This window comes from Salvelinus namaycush, chromosome 9 (genome assembly GCF_016432855.1).
Source record: "Salvelinus namaycush isolate Seneca chromosome 9, SaNama_1.0, whole genome shotgun sequence".
Taxonomy (NCBI): Eukaryota; Metazoa; Chordata; class Actinopteri; order Salmoniformes; family Salmonidae; genus Salvelinus; species Salvelinus namaycush.
In genome coordinates, this window is record NC_052315.1 from 48,188,786 (window position 1) to 48,214,380 (window position 25,595).

The 25,595-nt window shown below is 41.4% G+C and overlaps 1 protein-coding gene across 5 annotated transcripts in view; it reads right to left on the reverse strand.

Moving 5' to 3' along the window:
* LOC120054154 (suppressor of tumorigenicity 7 protein homolog) overlaps window positions 1–25,595 on the reverse strand; it is a 73,883-nt gene that overhangs the window by 8,013 nt on the left and 40,275 nt on the right. For all 5 annotated transcript variants that reach the window (XM_039001585.1, XM_039001584.1, XM_039001583.1 and 2 more), the window contains 5 exons: window positions 3,794–3,876; window positions 2,166–2,325; window positions 1,179–1,233; window positions 509–624; window positions 284–359 (listed from right to left, as the gene is read on the reverse strand). In XM_039001585.1, coding sequence (XP_038857513.1) covers window positions 284–359; window positions 509–624; window positions 1,179–1,233; window positions 2,166–2,325; window positions 3,794–3,876 — 490 coding nt within the window. The remainder of the gene's footprint in view (window positions 1–283; window positions 360–508; window positions 625–1,178; window positions 1,234–2,165; window positions 2,326–3,793; window positions 3,877–25,595) is intronic.

Below are 25,595 nucleotides of genomic sequence, written 5' to 3' on the forward strand. Positions count from 1 at the left end.
ATCTGCTGTTTGCACAAGTCCGAAGTAGGTCAATAACCTACTATATTAGCTACAAACAGTATTTTATGTGTGCATCTTACACTTTTCATTCGGGTTGTATACAGCAGAGATGTGGTTGATTCCACTTCACTTCAGTCAATTGAGGTGAAATTATATTTATGAATGATTTATTAATGAAGAGTCCTCATGGAGAAATAATGGGATTATGTACATGCATGAGTGAACTGAGGCCAACCATGTTACACAGCATGATAGCTCTGTAGGTGAAATAAGCACTACTCACTCCTCTAGTTCAAGGGCTTCGTGTGCGGCAGAGATGCGTGCCTGTGGGTTCCTCTCTCTCCACGCTTTCTGCATTACTGAAGACACAAACGTGTTCGTTTGTGTTATTGAGGTCAGAGAGGTCACGATAACACTTGTGAACATGAATCAAACCTTCCTGGAGATGGGGTGAGATTGACTGTGTGTGTGTGTGTGTACGTGTGTCTCTGTGTGATGTGTTCCTTACTGGCGTCAGCTGGCCGGAGGTGGTCCGAATCACATGTGAAGAAGGTCTGGTGGTCTTGTGCCGAGAGATTCATGTCGTAGTACGTGAGTGGCTCTCGGCCCGTCACCCACGTATACCTGGAGGGCGCGCGCACACACACACACACACACACACAGTTAAAAGTTATTTTAACGGTTCTAGAAAAAAAGTCTAGGGGGAGTGAGAGAGAAAGAGAGGTAGGTAGAAGAGAAGACAGATGAGAAGAGCGAAAGAGAAAAGAGAGGTGGAAAAAGCTGATGAGGAGGCACTAGGTAGCACTGATCAGATTTATGAGTGTGGGCTCCTGGTGAGATGGGATTCTCTCAACCTGTTGGCATTAAAGCTGACACCATGGGACAGCATATCAGCCCCAGCCATTACTACCAATTCTCCAGGGAGAGAGAGCGAGAACACGTATCAGGGCAGAGAAACAGAGAGAGGGAATGAGGGAAGAACAGAAAACAGAGGTTGGAAAAGAGTGAAGAAAACAACAGAGCAGAGGTTGAGAGCTGGAGAGAGAGAGAGAGAGAGAGAGAGAGAGAGAGAGAGAAAAAAAATCAGGAGTTCTTGAGGGAGTGAGGGGGGTGAGAAGACAAAAAATGGAGAGTGAGGGAGGAGAGAGCTAGAAAGGGTGAGGGATCGTGTGACTCACCGGTTATACTCCGCCCCTCTAAATAAATTCAGTGGATTTCGCCATACTTTACATTCTGGGGGAACAAAAGAAGAAATACATTGTTTAGGTGTGTGAGACACAAAGTAGAGTCCTAAGTGTACCTCTGAGCAAGCTAGGGATCAAGTGTACATCATGATATTCCTACACTAAAGTACCTTACAGTAAGACCATCTCATAGCTTCTATAAACTTTAGATATTTACTACCAGACTGCGTCCCAAATCCACAAATAAACACCACTAGCCAGTTGCCATCTTAAAATCACTCTCCTTTACCAGACAGAGGGATTACAACAGCAAATAATTATAAAGCCATTTCTCCAATCATGCCGTGTTGATTCAACATGGCTCAGATAATCCATTTAATCCAACAAAAAACACACACGCATTGGATTTTTCACTGGTGTGGGAGCGAACAATAAGGCTCTCCATGGTACTAAACGCTCCGTTTGCCTGTCGTAGGCCTACATGCTCTAATCAAGTGCGTGGGCAAAACAAAGAAGACTTCTATGGTAAATGCTCTATCTGGTATCTCTACTAAGTGAGCTGGGTTGCGTCTCTATACTTCTGGCTGTAGTTAAACGCTCGAGCACAGTGGCTCCCAACCCTTTTTTCAGTTACTGTACCAGCAACTGAATTTTGCTCTGCCCGGAGTACCCCTGAAGTACCCCCTCGTGTTCATTTTACCAGTAGGCCTATGGTCTCATGAGTCTTGAAGTACCCCCTGTGGATAGGCAAAGTATCCCCAGGGGGTTTAGTAATCCGGGCTGGAAACCACTGCTCTAGCATAAGGGCGAACAATGAGGCCATTTCAATGTGGAGTGGTGAACGCTTACTGAATGCTTCATCTAGGTTGTAAATGCTAAGACAGCGTTCACTAGATGGAGCATTTACATATATATCTCTCCAGTAAATAATGTTTATATCTAGCGAATGCTCTACCTATCTAGTAAATCTCTGAGTCTTACCGGACACACTCTGTCGGTTGGAGTCTGCGTCTCCGTTACTGGTGCTGGAGTTGGTTGGGGAGCTGTTGTCCACGCCGCCCAGCAGAGGGCGCAGGTGGCTCACTGACACCTGCTCGATGAAGGAAGTACCGTACTTCCTGAAGTACCACCACTCAAATATCTGACGGGACAGACAGGAGGCCGTTCATTCAGGGATGATTCAGCAGGGTTAGGGCCATAGAGAAACAATATGATACTATATGTATGTGTTCTATTCAGTTTTATCTCCATCTCTACATTCAAAGACTCCATCATGGACACACTTACTGACACTTGTGGCTGCTTCGCGTGATGTTTTATTGTCTCTTCCTTTTTGCCCTTCGCGCTGTTGTCTGTGCCTGACAGTGTTTGTACCGTGCTTGTGCTGCTACCATGTTGTGCTGCTACAATGTGTTGTTGTCATGTTGTGTTGTCGTCTTAGGTCTCTCTTGATGTAGTGTCTCTTGTCGTGATGTGTGTTTTGTCCTACATTTTTAATTCCAGCCCCCGTCCCCATAGGATTGCCTTTGTGACTCTTGGTAGGCCGTCATTGTAAATAAGAATGTGTTCTTAATTGACTTGCCTAGTTAAATAAAAGGTAAAAAAATATTTAAATCTGTCTTTAGGGCTGTGTCGATTCAGTCAAATGCCATTTGGGCTACTTCATACTACTGAGATTTTGTAATAGTGTCTTATTTTGGTATGCCGCTTTAAGTACAACATAACCCAAACTAACATAGCATAATGTTTGGAAGTTAGAGGTCTAAATACTGTATTAATGAAGAGACAAATTGCACGTCCGATACACATTTATACACAGGTTGCACACAGGCAATCACACACGTTAGACACTTCTATTTTAGCATTGCCTAATCAAGACAGTGCCCGACATGCAACTCAGACTCTGTGTCCGCACGCACGCACAAACTCCTTGACCTTAATGGTCTTAATAGTTTTAATGGTCTTAATCCATACACACCAACGGTATCGCTTTCTTATCTAGGCTACTTCTAGAGCCGGCGACACAGTAACGTACTGTCCTAAAGTGACCATTCAATTATCTAAACCTCTCCAGTCTCCACTGACTGTAATTAATATAACTGATATACATCTGTATTGCAATACATCACAGCTGAGCCCAGTACACAGAATTTCTTCTCCGCTGTAATTATTCATAGGACACATTAAGAGGCCTGTGAGACTCGTCGTCGTTTCCAGGCAACTAAACAAACTGGCCAATCTACGGAGAGAGGTAGGGGGTTCGCTAGCTTGTAGCTCTTCTCTTTTTCTTCTCCTTGTAAGGAAGACCACTGTAGCACAGTTCAATCGCTGTACTACAGACAAATAAGGGCTCAACTTGGTGATCCTGTGTGGCTCAGGTGGTGAGAGCACGGCGATAGCAACACCAGTGTTGTGGGATCAATTCCCACTGGCATCACATAATATTTAAGTGTAGTGTAGGCTACGCACTCCCTGTGCTGTAAGTCAGTTGCTTTGGATAAAATTGTCTGCTAAATAGCATAGATTATCATATACTAAAATGTACGTACTCACTGTACCGTAAGTAGCTTTGGATAAACGTGCTAAATGGCATAATATTATCAACTTACCAGTATGAGTCCAGATATCAAGGAGGAGGTCCCCGTCAGAGCCACGTAGAACTTGGGGGTTAGGGTGTTCAGAAACATGCTTACTATAGAGGAGACACAGAAAAACACAAACTCTGTTAGCATTTCTGTAACAAAAAAAAGCAAAAACACATTTCCGATACGAATTTAACAAAGCTGTATCGTAGCATAAATCCCTTCTATTACCATTATATTAGGCTATATTCCAGCTACGGTAGGGTCATTCCATCTGATTTCAATCACTTTCGGACTGCACACCTTTTGATTTGAAAGAAACCTTTCACACATTTGCCCATGGTGGAAGTGGTCGGAAAGCAACCTCTTTGGACCTGAATGCCAAAACATTCAGGAAATGTTGGTGCTCAAAGTTGACCCATCTCGCATACCCTGCCCTACAACGAAACGTCCATGTCTTAATCACTTAAAAAGAGAAACAGTTGAGTTTGATTTAATTTGAAAACTTACAAACAGGGTTGTCTTGCTATTCAAGGATTTATTGAAAAAAAAAATATATATATATTTATTTGTTGTTTAAACGTCAATTATCTAAAACGTATGAATTCCGATTCTTCTCATTTTCACAAATGTTGTAGCTTAGACCCTATTTGACATCTGATATATTTGTGTTACTCCCATCATCAGTTGAGACACAGCATAACTCTTGAATACAGGGTGTGTTTCATTTCAATCATAGAACGAGAATTCATAGAATGGACATATCCCTTCAGACCCTTGCAATTTAGCTGGTATACCATTAACATTTAATGAAACTTTAACTTCCAATTACTACCAGTAAGATGTCCATCGATCCACCCACTGTCTATTCTATTATCTATATTTCTATGATTTCATTAGATTTCCTATGGAAGATTGACAGTTTAACTTATAACAATGGACATTCTCACTCAAGTCAACATTCATTGATGTGTGGACCTCCAACCATCTTTGTGGTAACATTTTAAAGTTGATATTGTAACTTTATTCACATTTTAGTACATTTATCAGTCAAAACATGACACCCACCTTGTATTCAAGAGTTTGCTGTGTCTCAACCGATAACGAGCATAACAAACACCTCAGAGGTAAAATAGGGTTTAAGCTCCAACATACAGTACCAGTCAAAAGTTTAGACACACCTACTCATTCAAGGGTTTTCTTTATTTGTAATATTTTCCACATTGTAGAATAATAGTGAAGACATCAAAACTATGATATAACATATGGAATCATTTAGTAACCAAAATAGAGATTCTTCAAAGTAGCCACCCTTTGCCTTGATGACAGCTTTGCTCACTCTTGGCACTCTCTCAACCAGCTTCATGAGGTAGTCACCTGGAATGCATTTCAATTAACAGGTGTGCCTTGTTAAAAGTTAATTTGTGGAATTTCTTTCCTTCTTAATGCGTTTGAGCCAATCAGTTGATGTGACAAGCTATTGGTGGTATACAGAAGAAGCCTTATTTGGTAAAAGACCAAGTCCATGTTATGACAAGAACAGCTCAAATAAGCAAAGAGAAAGACAGTCTATCATTACTTTAAGGTGAGTCAATCCGGAAAATGTCAAGAACTTTGAAAGTTTCTTCAAGTGCAGTCGCAAAAACCATAAAGCGCAATGATGAAACTGGTTATCATGAAAGGAAGACCCAGAGTTACCTCTGCCGCAGAGGATAAGTTCATTAGAGTTATCAGCCTCAGAAAATCGGCAAACAACTACACCTCAGATTGCAGCCCAAATAAATTATTCAGAGTAGCAGTAGCAGACACATCTCAACATCAACTGAGTCAGGCCTTCATGGTCAAATTGCTGTAAAGAAACCACTACTGAAGGACACCAATAAGAAGAAGACTTGCTTGGGCCAAGAAACACGAGCAATGGATATTAGACTGATGGAAATCTGTCCTTTGGTCTGATGAGTCCAAATTTGAGAATTTTGGTTCCAACCGCCGTATCTTTGTGAGACGCAGAGTAGGTGAACCGATGATCTTCGCATGTGTGGTTCCCACCGTGAAGCATGGGAGAGTGATGGTGTGGGGGTGCTTTGCTGGTGACACTGTCTGTAATTTATTTATAATTCAAGGCACACTTAACCAGCATGGCTACCACATCATTCTGCAGCGATACGCCATTCCATCTGGTTTGCCCTTAGTGGGACTATCATTTGTTTTTCAACAGGACTAAGACCCAAAACACACCTCCAGGCTGTGTAAAGGCTTTTTGACCAAGAAGGAGAATGATGGAGTGCTGCATCAGATAACCTGGCCTCCACAATCACCCGACCTCAACCCAATTGAGATTGTATGGGATGAGTTGGACCACAGAGTGAAGGAAAAGCAGCCAACAAGTGCTCAGCATATGTGGGAACTCCTTCACGACTGTTGGAAAAGCATTCCAGGTGCCTACCTCATGAAGCTGGTTGAGAGAATACCAAGAGTGTGCAAAGCTGTCATCAAGTCAAAGGGTGGCTACTTTGAAGAAGCTAATATATATTTTGATTTGTTTCACAGTTTTTTGGTTACTACATGATTCCATATGTGTTATTTCATAGTTTTGATGTCTTCACTATTATTCTACAATGTAGAAAATAGTAAAAATAAAGAAAAACCCTTGAATAAGTAGATGTGTCAAACCTTTTGACTGGTACTGTATATGAACATTAAGATTTTTTGGGCGGCATTTATGCATTTTTAGAAAATGTACATTTAATCTTTAAATTATTTTTTATTTATGAATCATAAAACAGTTTGACAACCGTGTTTTTAATCTTTCAAATTATATCAAACTCAACCATTCATCTTTTTCAGTGATGAAGACATAGAAGGCTCGTGGTAGCGTCTCATATTCAAAATGCACTCTCTCCTGAATGTTTTGGGACTCAGGTCTAAAAAGTAACTTTCTGACCACTTGTACCCAATGTTCCCTCTAATATTTTTCGTCACTGAACAAATTTCAGGTCTGTTGAGTGCAAACTTCAAACTTGTGAAATTTCTGGTTTGCGTTTACTGTGAACACTGAGCTTGTACCCACTTTAATTTACTGTTTTAACAGTGGCCAAGTAGGCTACTGTGACTATTCGATCATAATGTAGACCTACCAGAGTGGCCTACCATGAAAAACAATGGAGAAAATGCATGAAATAACATTTTAACATGGAAATAGATGTTCTATCATTCAGCTCACGGTAGCAGCCAATGCAGGCCTACATTCCATGAGACTTTTGAAAAAAACATGCACGGCTTGACATCAACCGATTTATCCATTTGTCTTTCAGACAAGGAGGTGACTGAACATTTTGTTGTGTTGTTTGACGCAAGAAACCACTTGACAAAATAAATTCATTATTATTCCCATACTATTATTACAGAGAATCAGACAAATGATGCTACCCTCTGCCTATTGGCTACTTAGCGTATTCAAGCCCGTCTCAAAATACAACACCGCCCGTTTAAGACAAAACAAAAGCTCTTCACCTGACTCGCTTTTCAAAGATGGCTAGAAATGCACACATTTTGTGCTCTTGTAGGAAGCAATCACTCCCACATTGCTGAATACAAATGATCTATAACTGGGCTAATAACTCATTAACTAGCAAAGGATATGAACAAATGTGCACACGTGGCTACATGCAGCTCTCGCTTTGATCTCAAAACAAAAGCAGAATAATTGCGACTCCTCATGCTGTAAAACAGTCTAGTTCAAAGTGAATGGAACAAATCCATATATAGCAATGGTCTATTTGCATATAAGCCTACTGCAGCTCTGATCGGTTATGGCGAACTGGTCTGTGTAGAGTACGGGCCTGAGTTGTGCCTGTCAATGCAATAGAATCCTACTACGATGCGCTCTGCCTACAACAACATCTCTTGCCTAGTTCGTTTTGTTTCTGTATGTCGCATTTAAAGTGGCTAATATTGCATTGATTCGATCACAACTCACACAGTAAAGGGAAACGTTGATCGCATTAACTAACGGGGAAAACTCTAGAAAGTTGAGTGAAGTTCAATCTCATGCTTCTCTGCCGGTAGTCCCTGGGGTGCTGCCCGGAGCTTAGAGGGAACATTGCTTCTACCATGGACAAACACGTATAGAAGGTTTCGTTCAAATCAAAGGGTGTGCAGTCAGAAAGTGATTGAAATCATATGGAATGACCCAGTATTGAGGATCTCATGATAAAGGGTTTTTACACACACTTTCATGCAACACGACAGGGGAGATCAGCACAGTGGTGTCAGTGTTACGGCAATGTCACAATGTTCACTGCTAGGTGTGCTAGCCATCATACACATGACTAACATGGGATACACCACACATGGGATCAGCCTAGACTAAAGCCCTGCTATGCAGATCCTTAAAACCAGATCATCCCATAATGAGGTGGCCAGTGATGCGATCTGTGGGAGCTTTTGGCCTGGATGGTGGAATGTGAATACTGTAGTAGTACGCCAGGATGTACAGTACATCATGTACTGGCAAGAAAAAAGATGTGGAAACACAATGCTGGTAAGGTGAATGATGTAAACACTGGTTTCAAATTGGTTTTAGGCAGATGGGCAACAGAACTAGGCCAGGCGGCTTTTTCCACGTCATTTATGGTAGGGGAAACACTGGTGTAGTTGTCAGTGGCGGTAGATAACAGGGTGGTTGGATGCCAGTCTAGACCAGAGGGTAGCTGGGTGTCCCTTCTCAAGGAGACAGTTGTAGAGAGAGAGGATGGGACAAAGACACCACTCAGACATGCCTCGCGCCCTTCTATTAACCACACACACACACGGCCAGTCCATCCTACTACTACACTGCAGCACCAGCTGTAGCACTTCCTCCCTCTGGAGTGGCTTCCTTCTCCTCCTGAGAGGGTAGCATTATGGAGCAGCCAAAGCCTCGCCGACCTAAAACAGGCTACACTCTATGGGAGAGGAAGTTACCGGATGGAGAGAGAGTGGTGAACAGTAGGCCTATGTACACGTAAATGTGTGGGGGGGGGGGGTTGCCTTACACCTTGTTTACCGGTGAAGATACAGCTGTCCTCCAGTGTGTACAGCCTCGTGAAAGACTGAATATGTAGGATGATGTTGTTGCAGACGCGGATGCAGGTTCAAGTCTGTCTGACCTCATAACACAGCGGAAATGAAACGTCCACGTGTGATGAATAGGGCTAGATGCAATGAATCGTTTTGGGTCTTGGCTCAGTTGAGTTGCATTATAATTGACACTGCAACATATGATCAACTCTTCACTCACAAAGTTTCATTATTTCATCAGTAAAAGGGCAATTAAGATCTAGCTGGCCCACCATTGGTTGCACAATGTCTACAGAAAATGTCAACTGGCTTAATAATCAAGACAACAAAATGTCATTGCAGACCAGTAGATGTGACCTTTAGTAAAGATGGGACACCCGGGTGACCGCTGTTCTGATCAGAATGATCATGGAAGCAGAACACGCTCGCAGAAACGTTGTGTAAATACAAAATATACCACAGCACATGCATGCGCCAGTTCACACGCAACAGTTGGCATTTATAAAAAAGGCAGCAGCTGCGGATCCGACTTTCTCTGAATCTTTAATCTGCCTGACTAAAGAACCTGCAGGATCCCTAAACGCATCTGCAGATGACGTTCTGCGCAGGTTTATATTCTCTACCTTACACGTAGAGAAAAGGCTACTCAGGCGAATGGTGATCGCTTAATACATTTAGGTCAAAGCTGAATCAATGTCTGCAAGATCACATAATGATAGTGTTCTACATTACAGAACCAAATATAATAGCATAGTATATTGTTACCGTAAGACAAAAACACTACCGCATTCAATAGTGAATTATAATTTGAAGTTTTACCAGTGAAAACATCCACGCAGCATCTGCATACCAACCATTTCATCGCAATCAGTTTCATGTGTATATGCATTTAGATCTTGAGTTATACATTGTTGTTTTGAAGTAGCCTACAGTGTGTTGTTTTGAATTATGTACTGTGAGCAAATTCTGAAGTAGATGGTGAAACAACGAGAATCTCACTGCTGATAATCTGAGGTACTCAGAGTGGGAGACCATTTCTTCCCTTGTTAGAACAAAAGCAGTACCTGCTGCGAGCCGAACTGGTACGAACGAACTTAACAATTCACCTTGTATAATTGCAATGCTCATCAGTGGCCAACAACTTGACTTTGAAACAATTAGAGTGCACAAACTCCCATGCACTGGTGGACTTACCATTAGACAGAAGAGGAAATTTCCTCAGGCCTCACATCATCAAGGTGCCTCACGAGCTGGCTATTAATATTTATTTTATTTCATTAAATTACAAAAATTATATACAGTACCAGTCAAAAGTTTGGACACACCTACTCATTCAAGGATTTTTTTCTTCTTCTTCTTTTTTTACCTTTAACTACATTGTAGAATAATAGTGAAGACATCAAAACTATGAAATAACACATATGGAATCATGTAGTAACCAAAAAAGTATGAAACAAATCAAAATATAATTTAGATTTGAGATTCTTCAAAGTAGCCACCCTTTGCCTTGATGACAGCTTTGCACTCTTGGCATTCTCTCAGCTTCACCTGGAATGGTTGAAGGATTTCCCACATATGCTGAGCACTTGTTGGCTGCTTTTCCTTCACTCTGTGGTCCAACTCATCCCAAACCAAATCAATTGGGTTGAGGTCGGGTGATTGTGGAGGCCAGGTCATCTGATGCAGCACTCCATCACTCTCTTTCTTGGTCAAATAACCCTTACACAGCCTTTAGGTGTGTTGGGTCATAGTCCTGTTGAAAAACAAATGATAGTGGGACTAAGTGCGAACCAGATGGGAGGGCGTATAGCTGCAGAATGCTGTGGTAACCATGCTGGTTAAGTGTGCCTTGAATTCTAGATAAATCACAGACAGTGTCACCAGCAAAGCACCCCCACACCATCACACCACCTCCCCCATGCTTCACAGTGGGAACCACACATGCGGAGATGATCCGTTCACCAAAGACACAGCAGTTGGAACCAAAAATCTCAAATTTGGGCTCATCAGACCAAAGGACAGATTTCCACCGGTCTAATGTCCATTGCTAATGTTTCTTGGCCCAAGCAAGTCTTCTTCTTATTGGTGTCGTTTAGTAGTGGTTTCTTTGCAGCAAATCGACTATAAAGGTTGTTGTTAAGCTGGCGCCGAAGAGGATGGCTGACAATTGCACTTCCTATGGCTTCCACTAGACGTCAACAGTCTTTAGAAATCGTTTCAGGCTTGTTTTCTGAAAAATGAGGGAGTAAGACCACTCTGAATGAGTGGACACTGCAGTGTTCCAGAGGTTTTTCATGAGCACGGCCGAGAGCGCGCCTTTCTTGTTTTCCTTTTATATTGATGAAGCTTTTGTCTGGTTGAAATATTATTGATTATTATGACTAAAAACAACCTGAGGATTGATTATAAACATCGTTTGACATGTTTCTACAAACTTTACTGATACTTTTCGGATTTTTCGTCTGCCTGTTGTGACTGCCTTTGAGCCTGTGGATTACTGAACAAAATGCGAGAACAAAAAGAGGTTTTTGGATATAAAGAGGGACTTTATCGAACAAAACAAACATTTATTGAGTAAATGGGAGTCTTGTGAGTGCAACCATATGAAGATCATCAAAGGTAAGTGATTAATTTTATCGCTATTTCTGACTTGTGTAACACCTCTACTTGGCTGGTAACTGTTTGTAATGATTTGTCTGCTGGGCGCTGTACTCAGATAATCGCATGGTATGATTTCGCCGTAAAGCCTTTTTGAAATCTGACACCGTGGTTGGATTAACAAGAAGTTCATCTTTAAACCGATGTATAACACTTGTATGTTTTATGAAGTTTTATAATGAGTATTTCTGTTTTTGAATTTGGCCCTCTGCAATTTTACTGGATGTTGGCCAGGCCCTAGAGAGGTTAAACAGCATCATCATTACACAGGTGCAACTTGTGCTGGGGACAATAAAAGGTGCCACTAAAATGTGCCGTCTTGTCACACAACACAATACCACCTCCAAAGTCGTTTTAGAGAATTTGTCACTACGTCCAACCGGCCTCACAATCTCAGACTACGTGTAATCACGCCAGCCTAGGAACGCCACATCCGGCTTCTTCACCTACAGGATTGTCTGACCAGCCACTCAGACAGCTGATCAAACTGAGGAGTACTTCTGCCTGTAATAAAGCATTTTTGTGGGGAAAAACGAATATGGGTGGGCCTATGCCCTCCCAGGCCCAGCCACTGACTGCGCCCCTGCCCAGTCATGTGAAATCCATAGATTACGGCCTAATGAATATTTAAATTGACTAATTTCCTTATATGAACTTAATAAAATAGATGGAATTGTTGCATGTTGCGTTTATATCTTTGTTCAGTATAATTAAATCACAATGGATTAGCTAGTTTCCATGAAACAGCTGCTTGTGTTAGCTGCCGAGTTACTGCAGTGTCCTTAGCTAGCTATTTATGTGCTAGCTAGCGAATATGCTAACTTTAGTTAGCTAGCTAAACATTTGGCTATGAACTGGCAGTATGGGATTGGAGAGTGAATTAAATTGTTTCTTTGTCATCTTGCTAGATAGTTATCTAGTGGTGGCTATCTGGCTAGTATCAACAAGGGCTTTCTACACAATAGCAACACTAGCGCAGATAGATTAAAATCTAGATCATAAGCAATACGCACAGATATGCTTGGCCAAACAATGCTACTGCCACCTTCTGGTTTGGAGTATTTTAACAAGGCTGATGACTTCCAAGATTTTTGCTGTGTGAACACAAAAGAGATTGAACAGCGTGTCGGCAGTCAGAGGTCCTAAAATACTGTCGGCAGGCAAACATTTGACAATCCTACCGGTGTGTCTGAGCTTTAACAAACCAGCGTAGCCTACATGTGTATTGTGCCTAGTGGCACGCTCTGTTGAGTTTTGGCCACATGAGAGAAAAATACGGTGGCGCTGGTGTTTTTGTCTTACAGTAACATTATACTATGCTATTATATTCGGTTCTGTTATGTAGCATATTATCATTATGTCATCTTGCAGACATTGATTCAGCTTTGACATAACTTTATTAAACAAGCACCATTCATTCGCCTGTTCTCTACGTGTGGAGAATATACACATGTGCAGAAAAGATTAGCCTTGTGCTTCCCAGCAACAATGACCAAGAACAGAATCAGGTCTGCGTCACCAATGTCACCCTACTTCCTACAGGACCCCATGGGTCTTGGTTCAAAACAGTGCACTATATGGAGAATAGCGTGCAATTTGGGAGACAGCACATGTCTATCTGTCAGGGACACTGATATCCTCATCTAGCTCTATGGCCCTTATGTATACACAGCTATCAGTTAACTCCAATGTTTGAAGAAGGACACATATATACAAAACAAACACACGCATGCCCAAGAGCAAACAATCACACAAGTACAAATACACTCACAGTACAAGTTCATATGAACAGGCACCTCGACTCGCCAACATACTGAGCAAATTGTTGAGTTCATGAATAAAAAACTAACAGTACGACTCGGTGTATGTACCAACTGTACAGTACACTATCAAAAAGGCCATTGACCTAGAAGTATAGCCCAAAAGAGACATCACAGAAAAGATCACCATTTCACCCAACTCCACCTGTGTAAAGAGAAGCTGACACACATTATGTAGGCTACAACTCACCTTCCATTTCTCTGTGACATCTGTCTTGATGACAGTCAGAGAAACACACCACAGGCAAACCACACACAGTGAGAGTCAAGGCAATAAAACCTTGCCTAAGAGCACACAGCACACAATTTGCTTGAGGGCCCCCTCGCCCTCCTTAAAACCTTTTCTCAATAGGGGGGGCGCTGTTTTCACTTTGTAAAAATCCGTTCCCAAATTAAACTGCCTCGTACTCAATTCTTGCTCGTACAATATGCATATTATTATTACTATTGGATAGAAAACACTCTCTAGTTTCTAAAACCGTTTGAATTATATCTGTAAGTAAAACAGAACTCATTTTGCAGCAAACTTCCTGTCAGGAAGTGAGAAATCTGAAATCGGTCAGTTTATTAATTTGCATGTAATCTATGGGTCGACATGCACTGCATACGCCTTCCCCTAGATGTCAGTAAGCAGTGAGAATTGGAATGGGGTGTCTAGGTAGATCTGAGGCCGTACAAAAGCTCTTGGAACCGGGTGTGCAGTCTTTTCAACGTTCGTCATGACGCAAGACAGACCTCAGGATTGCATTCTGAAAAGCTCTCGTTATAGGCGTTAGATATATCCGGCTCTGATTTTATTCGATATAGGTGTTAAAAACATCATAATGTAGTTATTTTAAACCGAGTTATATCAGTTTATATCAGTATATTGCGATTTTCGGTATTTTATTTGTGCTGCGTTATGGTGAGTTGGACACGTCTTCGCCACATGGCTAATGTTTGCTGCTAATTCCAAAGTTGAAGACGACAATCTACAACCGAGCAACGATTTTTCTGGACAAAGGACAACTTGCACAAGATTCTGATGGAAGCTCATCAAATAGTAAGAACTATTTATGATGTTAATTCGTTGTTCTGTTGAAAAATGTTAAACTATTATTCCGCCATTAATTTCGGTGCGGTCTCGCTTTAACGCACGCTGTATGTCGTAGTAACGTTAATTTTAAAAATCTAACACAGCGGTTGCATTAAGAACTAATGTATCTTTCATTTGCTGTCCAACCTGTATTTTTTAGTCAAGTTTATGATTAGTTATTGATTAGATTAGGTGCCTCTCCCAAGATTTCTCCCGACATTTTGTTTGCATTTTGGCTACTATTCATATTGTATAACCACGATTTGTGCCGCTAAATATGCACATTTTCGAACAAACCATATATGTATTGTGTAATTTGATGTTATAGGACTGTCATCTGAAGAAGTTTGAGAAGGTTAGTGAATAATTGTATATCTTTTGCTGGTTTATTCGTTATCGCTACTGTTGGCTTGAATCAATGCTGTTGTGTGGTTGGCTATTGTAGTAAGCTAATATAATGCTATATTGTGTTTTCGCTGTAAAACACTTAAAAAATCTGAAATATTGGCTGGATTCACAAGATCTTTGTCTTTCATTTGGTGTACGCTGTGTATTTTTCATAAATGTTTTATGATGAGTATTTAGGTAATTCACGTTGCTCTCTGTAGTTATTCTAGTTGCTTTGGTGAGAGTTGTGATGGTGGCTGCAATGTAAAACTATGATTTATACCTGAAATATGCACATTTTTCGAACAAAACATATGCTATACAATAAATATGTTATCAGACTGTCATCTGATGAAGTTGTTTCTTGGTTAGTGACTATTTATATCTTTATTTGGTCAAATTTGTGATAGCTACCTATGCAGTAAAAAAATGGTGGGAAAAAAAAGTTGTGTCTTTTGCTATCGTGGTTAGCTAATAGAAATACATATTGTGTCTTCCCTGTAAAACATTTTAAAAATCAGAAATGATGGCTGGATTCACAAGATGTGTATCTTTCATCTGGTGTCTTGGACTTGTGATTTCATGATATTTAGATGCTAGTATTTACTTGTGGAGCTATGCTAGGCTGTGCTAGTCAGCTTTTTTACTGATGAGGGTGCTCCCGGATCCGGGATTGTGACCAAGTAAAAGTTAATCCAGTTTCTTTGTACGTGATAGGCATCTGTATTTGAGTGACAGCTGGTCAGGCCAATCATAACGCAGGACTGCCCTCTCTCCGGGCGCCGAAGACGTGGATGTTGATTAAGGCAGCCCTCCGCACCTCTCTGATTCAGAGGGGTTGGGTTAAATGCGGAAGACACATTTCAGTTGAATGCATTCAGTTGTACAACTGACTAGGTATCCCCCTTTCCCTTTAGTAACATTGTAGAATCAGGAGGGGGGGTCTGTAACCAGCCACTCAGCCAATCAGTAGCTCCCATTTCAATGTGGGGGTGGGCTTTTCTTCCACCTCTGCATGAAACAGGTAACCATGACAACACCTCTCAACGACCCTACACGAGAGTGCATGACTAGAAGATGCTAGAAAGACAGTCAGCTAGTCCATTAATGCCATGTGTCCCAACCGTCTTGGAGATAGAATGCATATGTTTTACTCTTTTCATTTATTACATTTTCTTTACATTTAGACAATACAAATGTTTGTTGCCTTTCCCCAATAAGAAGCGGACAACTGCCAGACAGAGAGCCCAATAAGAAGCGGACAACTGCCAGACAGAGAGCCCAATAAGAAGCGGACAACTGCCAGACAGAGAGCCCAATAAGAAGCGGACAACTGCCAGACAGAGAGCCCAATAAGAAGCGGACAACTGCCAGACAGAGAGCCCAATAAGAAGCGGACAACTGCCAGACAGAGAGCCCAATAAGAAGCGGACAACTGCCAGACAGAGAGCCCAATAAGAAGCGGACAACTGCCAGACAGAGAGCCCAATAAGAAGCGGACAACTGCCAGACAGAGAGCCCAATAAGAAGCGGACAACTGCCAGACAGAGAGCCCAATAAGAAGCGGACAACTGCCAGACAGAGAGCCCAATAAGAAGCGGACAACTGCCAGACAGAGAGCCCAATGAAATTAAATGTATGATGCCGTTACACTAAATCATACAGTGGTACAGTAGCTGCTGGGAATGAACAGGAATATGATGAATGATAATTTTCTTAACAAGATCCCCCTGAACCAATTACTTAAGGGCCCTCTGCTGTGAGCTCACCCGGACTGCCTTTGAAGATGCCTCCATGAGAGATGCTTGAACAACGTTGATGAATTCTATGCATTTGCATTTCAAAACATAACAGGACATCTAATACATCTGTGTCCTTAAAATCAACCCAATCTCCCTCATCATCACCAACCTAGCAGTCAACATGAAGAGGGTTTAGGGTGTTTAGCCAAAAGGCTAAATATCGAGGGTAGGCTATTATCTGAAAGCTGGTGTCATGATTGGTGCTTGGCTGTCAATTATCAAATAAAATTATAAGTCATAGTTTTAGTCACATTACACTATATATACAAAAGTATGTGGACACCTTCAAATGAATGGATTCGGCTATTTCAGCCACACCCGTTGCTGACAGGTGTATACAATTGAGCACACAGCCATGCAATCTCCATAGACAAACATTGGCAGCAGAATGGCCTTACTGAAGAGGTCAGTGGCTTTCAACGTGGCACCATCATAGAATGCCACCTTTACAACAAGTCAGTTCATCACATTTCTGCCATGCTAGTGCTGCCCCGTCTAGGAGCAACAACGGCTCAGCCACGAAGTGGTAGGCCACACAAGCTCACAGAATGGGACCGCTGAGTGCTGAAGAGCTTAGCGCATAAAAATTGCCTGTCCTCTATTGCAACACTCACTACCGAATTCCAAACTGCCTGTGGAAGCAATGTCAACACAATAACTGTTTGTCGGGAGCTTCATGAAATGTGTTTCCATGGTCGAGCAGCCGCACACAAGCCTAAGATCGCCAAGCATTGGCTGGAGTGGTGTAAAGCTCGCTACCATTGGATTCTGGAGCAGTGGCAACACGTTCTTTGGAGTGATGAATCATGCTTCACTATCGGGCAGTCCGACGGACATATCTGGGTTTGGCAGATGCCAGGAGAACGCTACCTGCCCCAATGCATAGTGCCAACTGTAAAGTTTGGTGGAGGAGGAATAATAATCTGGGGTTGTTTTTCATTATTCGGTCTAGGCCCCTTTGTTCCAGTGAAGGGAAATCTTAATGCTACAGCATACAATGACATTCTAGACGATGCTGTGCTTCCAACTTTGTGGCAACAGTTTGGGGAAGGCGCTTTCCTATTTCAGCATGACAATGCCGCCATGCACAAAGTGAGGTCCATACAGAAAGGGTATGTTGAGATCGGTGTTGAAGAACTTGACTGGCCTGCACAGAGCCCTGACCTCAACCCCATCGAGCACCTTTGGGATGAATTGGAAAGCAGACTGCGAGTCAGGTCTAATCACCCAACATCAGTGTCTGACCTCACTAATGCTCATGGCTGAATGGAAGTAAGTCCCCGCAGAAATGTTCCAACATGTAGTGGAAAGCCTTCCCAGAAGAGTGGAGGCTGTTATAGCAGCAAAAGGGGGGGACCAACTCCATATTAATGCCCATGATTTTGGAATGAGATGATCGACGAGCAGGTGTCCACATACTTTTCGGTCAAGTAGTGTATGATAAAGGCACCTGCGAAAGAAAATTCATGGAACATATCTATTTTGTTGTGCTGTTGTTACATTTGTATCAGTGTTTTTTGTGGTGTGCATCATGAGCAAAGTCATTGTAGCCTATCATTTAACTTACCCTGTGAGAACCCTGAGCATAGGCTGAATTGGCTTTGCTGTATTGCAGCCAAAAAGCCTGCCAGCAGCCTACCAAAGGTTGCACAGTACCCATTACAATGTAGAAATATGCGTCTCTGTCCCCCAACCGTTTAATAGTTCTCTTTGAAATACTTGTGTTGATGTATCACTATGGGGATTTGCCAGGATCACCAATACTCTCAGATGGAGCTATCAAAAGCGTCTGTCGGAGACAGATAAGTAAAGTTGAGAATGAGGTGAGCCCCTCACCTCCTTATAAAGGAGTCACCCACCCTGCATCTGGTCATTCTCGCTTTTTTCCCCTCTCGAAGAGCATTACTCTCCAACTATCCTCAGCACGACTGGATCCCTGTTTTCCTGCTTAACTGCTCAAAAGCGAACGTGAAGGATATCACTGCCAAGTGTAGGTTTTCAGACCCTGTGGAAAGGTTCAGTATTGACCGAAAGGATTTTAACTGGGTAGAAATTCCTTTTCTACCTCTCAGTCTCCTTTGGTAGCTAGCTTCACGGCTATCTATTGAGACTCGGTTAGCCAACCTAGTCTCAGAGCATTTTGTATTTTTCTGTACACAAATCCGAGACACTCAATTTAGTATGATATGTTATGTTCCGTATGGTATGTATTAATTTGTGTATGCCCATCACCCATTTCGTATATGTTACGAATTACAATTGGTATTATATGTTCAGAATTTGCTAAAAACCTTCAATATGTTACGACTTCTAGGTAGGTGGCTAGCGTTAGCTAGCTGGCTAAAATTAGATAGGCTAGGGGTTATTTTTTTTTTTTTTAGGAGTTAGGTTAAAGAGTTAGGGTTAGCTAAAAGGGTTAAGGTTAGGGTTAGCTAACATGCTAAGTAAAGCTGGGCGATATGGCCAAAGTATTATATTACGGTATAAACATTTTTGACTGTATTTTATGTTTTTGAATAATAAAAGTTGTAAATTAGATTATATAGATTATTCTAATTCTATAGTTAGAATATAATATTGGGTACTTTGAATACAGTGTTTGACATGACAACAAATGAAAATGCCAGGCAGGAGTTATTGTGACAGAGTAGAAACCAAAGTGTTGACAAGTGTTCCTAGGGGACCCTATAATCTTTATACACATTGAATGTTCTCGCTTAGCTACTTCATGTAGCTAACATATTCTTGCTTCGTGTATTCCTTTGATTTAGAAGATACTGTTACACATGCAGATGTAGGTCTCCACCATCACTGGTATTATCAGGCTATATGGCTAGTTATGTTTACTCTGACTCAGTACACTTATTAGTTAGCTAGCAATTAGCATTACCGATTAGCATTAGCAGCTAACTTACTAAGACAAACTAGCTGTTTGCAGATGTAAGAAACAAACTTAGTGTAATTATAGAACGCTAGTGGATTTAAAACAGCAGCGTTGTCATCAATATTGTTGCAAAGTAGCTAAAAACTAGTAAATAGTTGAAAAGTTGATAGCTAACTAAAATTGTCCATGAGATTCGAACTCGCAACCTTTGGGTTGCTAGACATTCGTGTATACGCCCACCCATCCACCACTACAAATCAACCTGCTTTCATTTTTGCCTTAAGTAACTATCTTTCTTTCTTATGTAACCATACCAAATGTAACATATCAAACTCATTTGAGTGGACAAATGTACCTATAACATGTCTAGTCTATTAGACCAGGCTGGGTTAGCCCACCTTTATTTAACTAAGCAAGTCAGTTAAGACCAAATTCTTATTTTTAATAACCACAGTATTGTCAACACTGTTGAAACTATTTCCTTGAAATGTTTGAATATTTGTAACTACTTTTTAAGTAAATACCTGCAGTCAACTTGTGCAATACAATAGGAGACACAGCAGATCACATTCTTAATTTCACCAGTCACATTTTGTCATTATGAATCTTTTTGGCAGTCTCCAGTCACATGGTGTTTCTTCACAAGCGAGTTACTAACTGTTGTGCAGCACGCGCCAGCTAATCTAGTTACAGAATGGAATTCACAACTGAATGTTTGCCAGCTAGATATCTTATAACCATTAAGGAAAGTGTCTAAAAGTTCTAAAGGCTATAGCATTCTACTGTGCTTATTAGTGCTATCTATTAGCCACAAGGCTTCTAACTAGCCAGCTTATAAGACGGTTTACACAAGCTACCATTTGCTAGCCATCACAAGACAAGCCAAGCCTAGCACACGCCTCCGAGCCAACAGCGAAGGCTGAGGCTCAGCTCCCCGCAACAGAACCCAGTTGGGGCGAGGTCATGGATAGCCTCCATTCCCTCCCCTCACGGTCTGACGACGTAGTGTCAGGCGAAGGCGAGTTATGGGATGACAAGGATGATGATCGGATATCCTCGAGATAGTTTAGGAGATGGGGGCAGACAACCGCGTTCTCCAGCCTTCAGGTCTGAGAGCAGTGAAGGCACGTTGCTTACACCCAGTCTCTAAGCCTTTAGCTCGTTCTAGGACATGTCGTCTATTGTGCTAAAGATCCTATCAGAGCAGCTACTAGCCGCTGAGAAGGATATTAATCCATCTTTCACTTTACTACTGCCCTTGGCATCCCAAAGCGAGTGTGTGGATTGTGTCCTACCATCCACTGTTCACGGCCGCAGTCTGCTCATATGCTTTTCAGGTTCAAGTACCGAACCCCATCCTTTGATCTAGGTCAACATTTTCTCTTTGTCGCACCTTGGAGCCTATGGATTTTCACCTGTGTCCTTTCCCAGAAGGGCGTCCCCGTCAATGTTCAGAATGTGCATCTACACTACCGTTCAAAAGTTTGGGGTCACTTAGAAATGTCCTTGTTTTCCAAGAAAACATACATGAAATGAGTTGTAAAATGAATAGGAAATATAGTCAAGACGTTGACAAGATTATAAATAATGATTTTTAATTGAAATAATAATTGTGTCCTCCAAACTTTGCTTTCGTCAAAGAATCCTCCATTTGCAGCAATTATAGCCTTGCAGACCTTCCCATTCTAGTTGTCAATTTGTTGAGGTAATCTGAAGAGATTTCACACCATGCTTCCTGAAGCTCCTCCCAAAAGTTGGATTGGCTTGATTGGCACTTCTTACGTACCATATGGTCAAGCTGCTCCCACAACAGCTCAATAGGGTTGAGATCCGGTGACTGTGCTGGCCACTCCATTATAGACAGAATACCAGCTGACTGCTTCTTCCCTAAATAGTTATTGCATAGTTTGGAGCTGTGCTTTGGGTCATTGTCCTGTTGTAGGAGGAAATTGGCTCCAATTAAGCGCTGTCCACAGGGTATGGCATAGTGTTGCAAAATGGAGTGAAAGCCTTCCTTCTTCAATCTTCAAGATCCCTTTTACCCTGTACAAATCTCCCACTTTACCACCACCAAAGCACCCCCAGACCATCACATTGCCTCCACCGTGCTTGACAGATGGTGTCAAGCACACCTCCAGCAGCTTTTACATTTTTCTGCGTCTCACGAATGTTCTCCTTTGTGATCCGAACACCTCAAACTTAGATTTGTCTGTCTATAACACTTTTTTCCAATCTTCCTCTGTCCAGTGTCTGTGTTCTTTTGCCCGTCTTAATCTTTTCTTTATTTGCCAGTCTGAAATATGGCTTTTTCTTTGCAACTCCCGGAGTCAGTTGCCTCTTCACTGTTGACGATGAGACTGGTCTTTTGCGTGCACTATTTAATGAAGCAGCCAGTTGAGGACTTGTGAGGCATCTGTTTCTAAAACTAGACACTCTAATGTACTTGTCCTCTTTCTCATTTGTGCACTGGGGCCTCCCACTACTCTTTCTATTTGCGCTGTTCTGTGATGGGAGTAGTACACATCCTTGTACGAGATCTTCAGTTTCTTGGCAATTTCTTACATGGAATAGCCTTAATTTCTCAGAACAAGAATAGACTGACGAGTTTCAGAAAAAAGTTCTTTGTATCTGGCCATTTTAAGCCTGTAATCAAACCCACAAATGCTGATGCCCCAGACACTCAACTAGTCTGAAGGCCAGTTGTATTGCTTCTTTAAATCAGAACAACAGTTTTCAGCTGTGCTAACATAATTGCAAAAAGGTTTTCTAATGATCAATTAGCCTTTTAAAATGATAAACTTGGATTAGCTAACACAACATGCCATTGGAACATAGGAGTAATGGTTGCTGATAATGGGCCTCTGTATGCCTATGTAGATATTCCATAACAAATCAGCCGTTTCAGCTACAATAGTCATTTACAATGTCTACACTGTATTTCTGATCAATATGATGTTATATTAACAGACTTTTTTTTCTTCTTCAAAAACAAGGACATTTCTAAGTGACCCAAACCTTTTGAACTATAGTGTATATTGTAATGGCCTTCATATGAGCATCATCACACTATGTGAGTATATTGTAGTGGTGTCCATCTTAACTGCTAACCATATGATATCAGCAGTCTTACATGCCAAAGCTGTATACTGAGGCAGAGATCGATCAATCAATACCACTCGGTCTTTAACTACAGGTCACCTTCACCACAAAAAATGCAGTGCCTCGCACAATACATACACAAGGACGCCATTATAAGATGAGTTTTCTTGGTCTATATCTCAGCTGGGCAAGTGATTCAGTCTAATATGATGGCCAAAGTGTAAAATAGACTTATCACAGTAAAAGTAAGGTGGCTTGGACCATTTGGTCAGACTTGTGTGGCTGTAGTCAGCTCATTCTTTACCAAAACACTGTACACTCGCAAAATCAACACAAACAACAAATTCAGCCTCCTTTTGGTGCTGTTCTGTATCCACTCTGTACATCCACCATTTATAGGTGCATTTCCCATAGAAACCGCTACACTCTACAGTGTAGTGCAAAAGGCCATTGAAATGAAACCAGGAAAGAGGAGCAGCAGTCAATACCCAAACCTAACAACGAACCTGTGTATACAGTACGTGTGCCACAAAAGGGCTTTATTACAGACAGAAATACGCCTCAACACCCCCTAACACGATCCCGCAGGTGAAGAAGCCAGATGTGGAGGTCCTGGGCTGGCATGGTTACACGTGGTCTGCGGTTGAGGCCAGTTGGACGTACTGCCAAATTCTCGAAAACGATGTTGGAGGCGGCTTATGGTAGAGAAATGTACATTAAATTCTCTGGCAACAGCTCTGGTTGACATTCCTGCAGTCAGCATGCCAATTGCACGCTCCCTCAAAACTTGAGACATCTGTGGTATTGTGTTGTGTGGCAAAACTGCACATTTTAGTGTGGCCTTTTATTGTCGCCAGCACAAGGTGCACTTGTGTAATGATCATGCTGTTTAATCAGCTTCTTGATATGCCACACCTGTCAGGTGGATGGATTATCTTGGCATAGGAGAAATGCTCACTAACATGGATGTAAACAAATTTGTGCTCAAAATTTGAGAGAAATAAGCTTTTTGTGTTTCTGGAACATTTCTGAGAACTTATTTCAGCTCATGAAACATGGGACCAACACTTTACATGTTGCATTTAAATTTTTGCTCAGTATATTTTTTCGAAAGTATCTGTATCTGATTACAATATACAGTTGAAGTCGGAAGTTTACATACACTTAGGTTGGAGTCATTAAAACTTGTTTTTCAACCCCTCCACAAATTTCTTGTTAACTTCTTTGGGGTAGGGGGCAGTAGTTTCACGTCCGGATGAAAAGCGTGCCCAGAGTAGACTGCCTGCTACTCAGGCCCAGATCCTAGGATATGCATATTATTAGGATTTGGATAGAAAACATTCTGAAGTTTCTAAAACTGTTTGAATGATGTCTGTGAGTATAACAGAACTCATATGGCAGGCAAAAACCTGAGAAAAAATCCAACCAGGAAGTGGGAAATCTGAGGTTGTAGGTTTTCAACTCTTTGCTTATCCAAGATACAGTGGAAATGGGGTCATGTTGCACTTCCCAAGGCTTCCACTAGATGTCAACAGTCTATAGAACCTTGTTTGATGCTTCTACTGTGAAGTGGGGCCGAATGAGAGGGGAATGAGTCAGAGGTCTGGCAGAATGCTTTGAGCTCGTGACGCTCGTTCATGTGAGAGCGAGCTCTGTTCCATTTGCTTTTCCGAAGACAAAGGAATTCTCCGGTTGGAACATTATTGAAGATTTATGTTAAAAACATCCTAAAGATTGATTCTATACATCGTTTGACATGTTTCTACGGACTGTAACGGAACTTTTTGGACTTTTCGTCCGTACTTTCCACTGGACTTGCACGCGCGTCGTGAGTTTAGATTGAGTACTGAACGCGCGAACAAAAGGAGGAATTTGGACATAAATGATGGACATTATCGAACAAAACAAACATTCATTGTGGAACTGGGATTCCTGGGAGTGCATTCTGATGAAGATCAAAGGTAAGTGAATATTTATAATGCTATTTCTGACTTATGACTCCAACATGGCGGATATCTCTTTGGGTTGATTTGTCGTCTTAGCGCCGTACTCAGATCATTGCATGGTTTGCTTTTTCCGTAATAAAAAAAAAAAAATCTGACACAGCGGTTGCATTAAGGAGAGGTATATCTATAATTCCATGTGTATAACTTGTATTATCATCTACATTTATGATAAGTATTTCTGTTGAAACGATGTGGCTATGCAAAATCACTTGATGTTTTTGGAACTAGTGAATGTAACGCACCAATGTAAACTCAGATTTTTTTATATAAATATGAACTTTATCAAACAAAACATGCATGTATTGTGTAACATGAAGTCCTATGAGTGTCATCTGATGAAGATCATCAAAGGTTAGTGATTCATTTTATCTCTATTTCTGCTTTTTGTGACTGCTATATTTCGCTGGAAAAATGGCTGTGCTTATTGTGGTTTGGTGATGACCTAACATAATCGTTTGTAGTGCTTTCGCTGAAAAGCATATTTGAAATCGGACACTTTGGTGGGATTAACAACAAGATTACCTTTAAAATGATATAAGACACATGTATGTTTGAGGAATTTTAATTATGAGATCTGTTGTTTGAATTTGGCGCCCTGCACTTTCACTGGCTGTTGTCATATCGATCCCGTTAGCGGGATTGCAGCCATACGAAGTTAACGTAACGGAAGTTAATGTAATCCGTTACTCCCCAACCCTGCCTGTTTATAGGCCAAGCACTATAGTTTGTTGTGACAGTGTGTGGTAAATTGTGTCCGCTATCTAGTTATTTGTGACTGTTAGAGCTAGTATTTGAAGACTGTATGCAATTTAGGTAGTCTGTAGTTCATGTGAGTCTGAGTTTGTAGTTAAAAACATAAAAGTGTCTGATGTGTGTTGCTTCTGATTCAGGTTTAGTAAGTGTAGTGAGATTGAAACTAAAATGACCAACCAGTTTGCCAGCCACCACAGACACTGAAAAGTCAAAGCAAAAACCTAGCCAGGTCACCTGCTGTTGTTAGCCATGCGACAATGGAAGAAACCATGCTCGCCACCACA